General features: G+C 38.3%; 1 protein-coding gene across 1 annotated transcript; it reads right to left on the reverse strand.

Annotated features, from left to right (window-relative positions):
* Window positions 1–572: 572 nt before the first annotated feature.
* Window positions 573–7,260, reverse strand: CUNH18orf21 (chromosome unknown C18orf21 homolog). Its single transcript, XM_010638042.3, has 5 exons — window positions 7,054–7,260; window positions 6,953–6,975; window positions 5,195–5,394; window positions 3,123–3,322; window positions 573–1,203 (listed from the first exon to the last, which is right to left on the reverse strand). The coding sequence occupies exons 1-5, from the start codon at window positions 7,128–7,130 to the stop codon at window positions 1,050–1,052; spliced, it is 654 nt and encodes a 217-aa protein (XP_010636344.1). The 5' UTR covers window positions 7,131–7,260; the 3' UTR covers window positions 573–1,049.
* Window positions 7,261–10,244: the final 2,984 nt, after the last annotated feature.

Raw genomic sequence — 10,244 nt, forward strand, 5'->3', positions numbered from 1 at the left:
GATCCTTTTTTTTTAAGAGTTTTCTAGAAGACAGGTTGAGTAAAAACTTACTTTATCAATTTAAAAAAATTATATGTTCTAGATAGCTGTTGCTATATTTTTTATCTATCTTTTTTTTTTTTTGGTACTGGGGATAGAACTCAGGACCTTGAGCTTGTGACGCAGGCAGCTGAACCATTGAGCCAAATCCCCAGCTCACTATATTATATTTTAAAATAATTTCTTAGACCTGGCTATGTCTTCATCAGAGCAAACTAAAACACCTCTTTAAGGCAAAATAGTACTACAGAAACAATAAAGTTGTAATAAGTTATAATTCCAGTATATCAGTTATAATCAAGAACGTTGGACTGGAGGCGAAGCTCAGTGGCAGAATGCTTGCTTAGCAAGGGTGAAGCCCTGGATTCAATACCCTGGACTGAAAAGCACCAGATGTTTACTTTTGTTTAAAAAAATAGGAATACTGTGGTACCTTGGTTCACGAACTTGATTCTTTCCACAATGCTGGTTGCAAACTGAGTTGGACAAGAACTGAATCAAATTCAATGGTTAGCTTCAATGTTGACCTTATGGAGAAATTTATTTGGTTCTTGTCTAGTTCAGTTTGTGACTAGAATGGTGACAAAACTGAATTTGTGAATCAAGATGCCACTATAATGTTTAGATTTTACTTACGTCCACGATGGTGTTGAAACAAGAATATTTGTTTTCTTGGTCCTTTTTCTGAATTAGCAATAAGGCTACAGATACATGAAGAAACCTTCATGAGTGAACAGATCCTTACATGAAGTTTTCAGTTTCCCTTTGAAACAAACTGACAAATAATGAAAAGTGCTAAAAACTAAAGGAAGAGAAGCACCTTTCATATGCCGTAATCCACACAAGCACCTCCTGAAGTCAGATATTCTGATAGATTTTCCCCCTAAACACTGAAGAATCCCAAGAAAAGTTTGTTCTTTATTCAAAGAATAAAGTTTAAAAAGTTGTTTTACTAACTGTAGTTACAGAAATTACAGTAGACATTTTTTTTTATTTTCAAAGTCCAGCCTTCATAGTGAAGATAAGAAATTTCTGAAGTCCACCTTTGAATTATTTTGGGATTCACTCTGACTTAGCAACATTTTTAGTTGGGAGAAGTGTTTCTTTCTTTTGTTCGCACTCTTTGAGGAGCATATGGGTGTTGACTGGCCAGATGTAGGTGTTCTGAAAAGAGGGGGTAAGACAAACAAACAAAAAACAAGAACTGAAGTTATACTGACAAATAAAAAATTATTTTTTCTGTATCTGCTACTAGAATAATTTTCTACTTTCTTATTATGGTTTTATATGGGCACTGGCTATATTCAGTACAGTCATTCCCATTTTTAAAAATATCATGGACTATCAGGCTTCAGACAACATTTAGGAGGTACATGGGATGGTCTTAGAAGCTTTATCATACCCACGAGATGAGCCTAGAGCAGTGATGGTGAACCTTTTAGAGGACTGAGTACCAAACTGCAACCCAAAACACACTTATTTATCATAAAGTGCCAACGCTGCAATTAAACCTGAATACTGACGTTTTAGTTTAGAAAATACAACTCATACATTAACATCTTTTGTCTTAAATAAAGAAAAACACAATAAAACGTGTGCCATAGGTTCACCACCACTGGCTTAGAGGTAGAATGTTATCAGGTTTGAGTTTTCATGACAGTTCTAAGCAAGGACTTTAAAAATACTGCTTCTTCATAGCTCAAGATCATTTTACTTTTCAAGATGAAGGATTTTAACTTATGAATGCAGGTGCCATTCTGTTGTATCTTCGTTACTAGGATGTCAGCTCCACAGGACAGATACTCTACTACCAAGTGTATATTCCAATCTTTTTTTTTGGTACCGGGGATTGAACTCGGGTCCTTGCGCTTGCGAGACAAGCCACCGAACCAATGAGCTAAATCCCCGCCCCCACTTTTTTTCCAATGCTTTTTTAACATTAAAAGCACTTAAAAGGTGCTCTAGAAATATCCACTGAATATATAATCCTCACCTAGTCTGAGTGTATTTCATTTCCTCCAACTGTACCCCATCCCTCTTAGTCCTTACTTGGGTTCTGTCAGTCTTATCTTTTTCAAGCAGGTATCGGAAAGAAACCCTATCTACAATACATGTGCAGGACTTTTCCATTCTTGCATATGTGGAAGCACAATCATTTCTTGGTATCTATGGGGTGATTAGTTCTGGGCTGTACCACTCCTCCCCCACACAGATACCACACTCCACAGGTACTCAAGTCCCTCATTATAAAATGGCACGGTATTCACAAATAACTCCTGTTAATTCATTTCTAGACTTACAATACCTAATACAATACAAATACTATACAATTGACATACTACACTGTTTAGGGAATACTGACAAGAAAAAAAAGCTTGCATATCTTCAGTAAGACAAGTTTTATTTTTCTAAATATTTTGATCTACGATCAGTTAATCTGCAGCTGCAGAAGCTATGAATATGGAGGGCTGACAACAGCTTGGTCTAAAGGCAACTAAACTGTCTTTAAAAAGCCAAACTTTCTTTTACTACATTTATCCAATAAAGTAAAAATTTCTATGTTAAATTTTTATATTAAATGTTGAAATAAAATTAAGAATGTAGACAGACTTGAACTGTCTTTGTAACAAAATGTTCCAAAACTTCTTTCATTGTTTATATAGAATTTCATTTACTGACTACCACAGTGACTGAAATACTGAAGATTACTACAAACATGTGCCTAGTCATTTGGATAACTCAGTATCACTTCACAAATCCCTATTCAATTACAGATTTCCATAGGAATTTATCTTAGTCTTCCCTCTCTAAGCTAAGTTTTGGACAGGCAAGCAGTTGGAATGGATATATTTATCAGCAGCTGGGAATATGCCCAAGGAGAGACTGAAACAGTAATAGAACTGGAAGTCATATGTACTGGGATGAGAGTTGAAGATACAGGATTGTGTGACATTAGAGAAGAAAAAAATATAGAGGAAAAAAGGGACAAAAGCTTGACCTGCGTGGAATATTTAAGTTATATTAACAAAGGAAATTAGAAGAAATACTTAGTACAGCAACTCAAAGTTGGTGAACTAAGATACCTGAAAATCCATGCTGGGCTCTTGCCTTTGGAACCAGATATGTCATGATTTATATTTGTGGAACTTGGAGTCTTTTTCTCTGGTATCTTCAGGCTGAGTTTACTTGTAGGAGTAGCAGGAATGTTCTTCAGTGCTGATAGAAAGCTTCTACTTTTACCATAATGTTTAACTGTTCTGTTGCAGGTTTTACAAGTAATCAACTACCATAAAAGAGAATATTAGTCCTATGAGTTCTCTTATAATTTAATCTAATAAATGACATATTCCCTGAATTTTTATGTCAGGATACTACAAAGATAAGCAATACAAAGGCCACCCTCTGGCAGGTGGCAATACAGCAACAGGAATCAAGACAAGACAAATTTAAAATAAATTCTTCAATAAAAAATTAATGGCAAGACATTTATATTTAAAAAGGTAACAAGATATATTTTCTCAGTATAAAACCATGTTTGCGTAGAACTGGAAAAGAGTCTTGGGATGATACTCTTAACATACGGATGTTCTTTGTGTAGCAGCAGACATTTAGTATTTTTTTATAGATGAATTTCAAGCTTTTTCCCTATAAAACATGGCAGAATTTCACTGAAAGTTTAAGTGAACCCTTCTGTAAGGTCTAAAGTAACTTAGAAAACCAAATGAATTACCTTCTCATTTTCACTTTTATCACCAGATACTTTCTTTTCAGGATTTTTTTTAAGAATCCATTTTCTACCTAAATGCCCTTCTTCTATATATGTCACTCATATTATTTCAGAATTCAGCCCATGCCTTAGCAGAACTGATATACACTGGTTTAAGTGAGACATATTCAGATGTTCTTCAGTAGATACAAATGGAAGATCTATATATATCAAAGGCCTATGTTGCTTTATTTTTATACTTTTGGAAAGAGGCTGTTATCTATATTAAAATAATCAGTAAAACACACCTACCCCCCTTCTAGCTGATTTGTTTAAAATGTTACAATGTAAGCTTCATGAAGGCAAAACACTAGAAGACAATGAACCATTTACCTTCCCATTTAGGAACATTTTTCAAACATGCAATTTTCTGACAAGAAAGTGAATTACACTTATTTCAATATTCTGTCTCTTCTGTCTTACCGTTTAAGCACTGAATTTTATGACAAAACAATATGGGTACCCAATATGGGTAAACTCCTAAATATGGCAATTTTCTTGTTTTTGAGAGAATCTCCCTAAGTAGTTCAGGCTGGCCTTGTTTGGTTTGTGGGGTTTGAACTTGGGACCTTGTGCTTGCAAAAGCAGTGGAACCACTGAGCTAAATCCTGGCTCTGTAGGCTGGCCTTGAATTCACTATGTGGCTCACACTGGCCTCAAACTCATGGCAATCCTTCTGCCTCAGCCTCACAAGTGTTGGGATTACCAGCATGTGCCACCACGCCCAGCTAATATGACAATTTTCAATCCAAGTTATTATTAAGTATAATCTTAGGCTAGACCTAGGCTGTATAATGTCCAGGCACTTGAATAGTTGTTAATGTTAACATAGATAATGCAGAAGAGAAAATGTTACCTGATACTGGTTTCTACCTAGTAATCCATAGGTAATATGATTTTACTTTATTCTATTTTATATCTCTAGTACTAACTGTTGTGTGGCACAAAAGACCCTTAATAAGTGCTTAATGAAAACCACATGTACTCACCTTTGCTGGGCATACAAGTTACTATACACTGACATGGGGAACTAACTAGCTACCTGCATACATAAGGTACAGCTGTGTAAAGGAAAGGACCATACACTGAAAATTTACTAATAACTGCAATTCAAGTGGCCATACTGGTCAGCTCAAGAAATTTTCAAATTTATGAAAATAATTGTGCTCAACAATGAGATCTGAGAAGAACTCAAAAAGTAGTTTTAGGTTAATTATGAAAAAAATTTTAAAAAGCTGTACTCTTGAGGAAACACTAATCACTACAAAAATGTATATATTTCAATAATTCAAATATACTGTTATAATCTGAATCACAGATAATCTGATTCTTAGCATTAAGTGAAAAAAATCACAAAATTACTCATATATACTAGAACTGAAATCTTACCAATACACTTTTGGAGTCTCTGTACTTTTTCACAATTTTTGCTTCTTTAAAACTGAGTGTATGATTTCTAGCTTCTCGATTAAGAAGTTTCTGTATTCTGGGTGTCAACTTGGCCTTGGGCTTGAGGCGCACTCGAGAGTTATCCAAAACCAACAACTGGAAACAATATGGACATGTTTCTTCAAAAGTGCTCTTGTCAGCTAAAATTATACAAATAAAACAATAATTTATTCTGTAAAATCCTGTAATCCAACCACTCACTCCTTTTAGTAACTGAGAACTCCAACACTTGCTACCTGGTTTATTACTTGTTACTGTGAAAAAAGGGCAATTACGTCTCACCAATTTTACCAACATGTTTTCCATAAATTATGTTAATTAATGTTATTAATGTTATGTTATTAATTTTTTTTAAACAAGACAACCAGTATTTACTGAGTACCTACTGTTTAGCACTGTGCTTAGTTCTAGATTCAACAGCACTATAAAAGAGCAAAGGACATGTTTGTAACTTAGCTCTACCAAATGTAAAATGCATTCATTTTTACATATTTTAAACGCCAGATGCTGTTCTTGGTACTACGGCTACAGCTGAGAGTCAAGGACAATTCCCATAGACAGACAATACATATAACATTAAATGTTTAGTACTAGCAGTAAAAAATAAGATAGGAAAATGGTAGAGAAGTGTTGTTGGAGCTATTGTAATCTTTAGGGTGGCTAAAAAAAGGCTACATCAAATGACATTTGTAGGGTGAAATCAAAGCCTGTATATAAGGCAAGAGTTCCAGGCAGAGGACAAGGTAACTCCAAAGGCCCTGAAACATAACAGCACAGAGAGGGGCTATGTGGCTGGAGTTGACAAGAGATTAGAGGTTCTGTGCTATGGGGCAGAATAATCCTTTTCCATGATATTCACTTTTACTGGGAGATGGGAAGCCATTTATGGCAAGGAAAGAACAAGCTCTATCTTAGTTTCTATCAGGATCACACTGATCAAGAATGCCAGCCATAATCCGGAGAGAGGCAGTGGTGGATTAGACCAGGGTGGGCGCAGCAGATGTAGGAAAAAGTGGGTAGACTTTTGCAGATATTTAAAGCCAATGAGATTTACTGGCATTATTAGTTTGGAGTGGGAAAGGAGAGGGTTGTTAAGAAGTCAATAATAGCTCAAGGTTTTGTGTTCAATAACAAAGTGATTTACTGAAATGGCAAGAACAGAAGTGTATTGGGGGTAATGCTCAGGTTTGGACACAGTTAAGTTTGAAAAGCCAAGTAGAAATTCAAAATAAGGCTATCGAAGATATCTGGTATGAGTCAAGAATCTGGAAGCAAGGTCTGGGCTGGAATTTGGACGCCCTCAGTATGTGGTATTTAAATGCCATAAGATTGAATGAAATCACCAAGTAAGTGTAGCTAGGAAGAAGGAAGGTCCAAGGGCCGAGTCCTGAGACAGTATTTTTATGTAGGGGGATTCGGAGGAACGAACTAGCAGATAGGGAAGTGCTGGCTCAAGAGGTGAAAGATGAACTACTACTGTTTATGATGCCCAGTAAACCAAATGGAAAAACTATTTCGATAAGTGTGAGCAATGTGCTAAATGTCGCCAAAAGGCGAAGTAGGGCACATTAAAGAATCCGGATTTTTCACAAAACCAAGAAGCCCTCTAGATTGCTTTTTAATGAGCGAGTCGATCCGCCTTCTCTCTCAGACTATTCCAACGGCCGTGCGAAACAGAAGCGCGAGAAATCTCCCTACCGTGTGACGAAGAGTACGCCCAGCTGTAAAAGAGAGAGACTCGCGATGAGCAAAGGGACGTCGCCGCTCGCCTCCCGCTTCCTCTCCCGCCCCTCACTTACAGGAGATAGCGGGCTTGGCCCGGGCAGCTATCTCGTAAGCCTCGCGCCGCAGCCTCGAGATAGTGCTTCTGTCTCATCGCCGCTGCCTCAGCTTCTTCGCCGCCGAGACTCTGGTAGAAAAGAGAGTAAGGAAAGCCAGCTTCCTAGCAACACCAAAATTGACCTCAGGACCCAAGCTCCCTCCGGAAACAGACACACTCGGTCAAGAGGTTCCGGTTTCCTGCTTCCGGTGTGGTGCGCGGGCGAGCCTAGCAGGAGGCGGTGCTCTTCTTGCTAGTTGCCTTGGCTCTCGATTCCGCCCTGTCGCCTTAAACCCCAGGGTAGGTTCTTGGCTTGGCAAGAGTGGCAAGGTTGGGACCTCAGAGTCCCACTCCGCTTGCTCCCTCTGACTTGTGCTTTCCTTATCGGTGAGGACCCTCTGAGTAGTTTTAAAGGGCCTGGTTTATGCTGAAATTCAACTATGCATCTCAGTGTTTTGCTCAAAACTTCTATTTTGATTTCTGTCATGCACTTCTTAAATTGACATTAAATGGATTTTTTTTAACTTAAATGTAAGGTAGAACAGCTGACTTTTCAAGGCAGATAGTAAATTACATGCTGACTATATGCCAAGCACTTTTCTAAGTCTCTTAACAGGTTTTGATTTATGTTATCCTCACAGCAACCCCATAGCATAGATGAAATGCCACTTTATCATGTAGGGGAAAAATTTAACATAGTTGGCATCTCTTTCCAGACTGTTCTGTTAACCAATAAAGCAGAAAATGGAGAAAATAATACATTTCCTCTGCCTCCCAGTCCACACAGCCTGCCCTCTTTTTCTCTTCTCTGAGCAACACACTCCTATATTGGATGCCTCCTCAGCATCTCTACTTGAATTGCAACTTATCTTCTCAGTTGCAATGTGGCCAAATTCACTTTTTTTTTTTTTTTTTTCGGTACCGGAGATAGAACTTGGGACCTTGTGCTTGCGAGGCAGGCGGTGGAACCACTGAGCTAAATCCCCAGCTTGCACTCTTGATTTCCCTCAACAACCTGACTGGCTGCCTAGTTTTTTTGGTTTTTGGTTTTTGGTTTTTTTTTCCATTTTAGAACCCCTGAGCATTACTGCCTATTCCTTTCCTTCTACCACATGTACCTGGTCTGTTCACAAGTTCAAAAGCAGTAAACCACAGCTCTACCTGCTTCTCTGTACCACCATGTCCATCCTCTTCTCTGCCTGTGCTCCTATGATGTTCCCCTAGTCCATAGCTGGCTGGCTGCAAGGCAGGACAACATTACAAAGGGGCATGGCAGGGTAGGCAGAAAGCAGCAAGCAGCAGCCTCTCTTTCCCTTGTATTTCATACAGGCCACAAGCCTATTGGTTAGTGCCAGCCACACACAGGGTGGCCTTCCCATTTTCTAGACCCAGAAGTGTGCTTAACCAATCAATGGACTAATTTAGTGTCACACATTCTTCACTTGATCTTAGCCAAAAGGCTGAGAAGCGATAGTATCACACACTCTTAATGCCAGTATCACACATCTAGATCTAGTCGCCTCTGAAAAGCCCACCTATAAGCACATGAGGTTTTGGGGACATCTAGCTACAAGCCATAGGAGTACTTTAAATTATCTGAAAGTCTAACATAGGGCTATATTTTTATAACAAATACCTTATTCCCAGCCAATCATTGTTGCTGAGCCTAAGCCAATAAGAGGTGGCCAACTGATCAGACCAACTTCAAATAAGGCAAACAGGAGGAGTTGTAATTAATTGAACCTCAGTTCTATTTTCTATCTACAAATACTGCCTTCCCATGGTGAAAGCTGAAGTTCTCTAAACCCGTTGGACTTTGAGGGCTGCCTGATTCTTGAGTCATTCTTTATTTCATTAAACTTTATGAATTTAAATTGTCTAAAGTTTTTCTTTGGTACCGGGGATTGAACTCGGGTCCTTGCGGTTGCAAGGCAGGTTACCCAACCACTGAGCTAAATCCCCAGCCTAAAGTTTTTCTTTTAACATGTAGTAACTGTAGTATCTGAAACTGCCTATTCACCCATTGTTTACCTCTTCCTGTCAGAATGAAACAGTGACAGCAGTGCTTGGTGTGTTCTGTTTGCTGCTCTGTTTGTAGTCCCAAGCCCAAGGGCTGGCACAGAAAAGGGGCTCAGAGAGGGTTTGCTAAGTACACAAGTTCTCACAATGGCTCTGGCAGGCAGATATTGTTGTCATTATTATTATTATATTATTATTATTATTATTTATTTATTTATTTATTTTTTGGTACTGGGTATTGAACTTGGGTCATTGTGCTTGTGTGGCAGGCGGCAACACCACTGAGTTAAATCCCCGGCCCTGTTGTCATTCTTTCTTCACAGTTGAAGAGACAGAGATATGAAGTCACTTGGTTAAGGATACATAGCTGATGTATGATTTGACAAGCTCCCTCTGGTTCTGAAGTCCTTGCTCTTCATATTGGTCCTCTCCTTGCCTGATTCACCTGTTTTTGATCTCCTAATGCATCACAAGTCCTTGAGGGAAGAGATTTATGCATTTATTTGTTTCTCATTCTTTCTTTCCTTCTTTCTGTGGTGCTAGGAATTGAATCCAGGGCCTTCACACAAAGCTACATCCCAAGCCCACTTTCTGTTAAAAAAAAAAAAAAAGAAATTAACTTTTGAGAGTGTCTCTATAAGTTGCTCAGGTAGGCTCTAACTTGAGATCTTCCAATTTCAGTCTCCCAGAGTGCTGGGATTACAGGTGTGCACCACCATGCTTAGCAAGGATGCACTTTTGAGTCTAAGTTTCTACAACAATATTAAATTTATCTGTATCATTTCACTGCTCCAAAACCTGCAATAGGAGTCCAGCTAAATTTCTCTGTCTAAAATATCACGCTTTCCTTTTATGTCTCATCAATACCACTTCTCTTTTCTCTGTAAATTTTGTACTTTAAATATCTCCCACCCAGGAATTATTTTTCCAATTCAGCAAGAAGACAGGATGAATTAAAAGATCAGCTAGCACATTTGAACTCTGTACTTTTCTTAAAAGGCTTCATAAGCATGAACAAACTTTATTTAGCTTGACTATGCATCAGTGCAGCCATCTGTTATGGTTTATATCTAGACGTTCCTGGCAGAACCTCACATGCTCATAGCTGAGGCTTTGGGGACAGAACTGAACCATGGCTCAGTCCACTAGTGG

This window comes from Fukomys damarensis, unplaced genomic scaffold (assembly GCF_012274545.1).
Source record: "Fukomys damarensis isolate Sample0158 unplaced genomic scaffold, DMR_v1.0_HiC HiC_scaffold_30, whole genome shotgun sequence".
Lineage (NCBI taxonomy): Eukaryota > Metazoa > Chordata > Mammalia > Rodentia > Bathyergidae > Fukomys > Fukomys damarensis.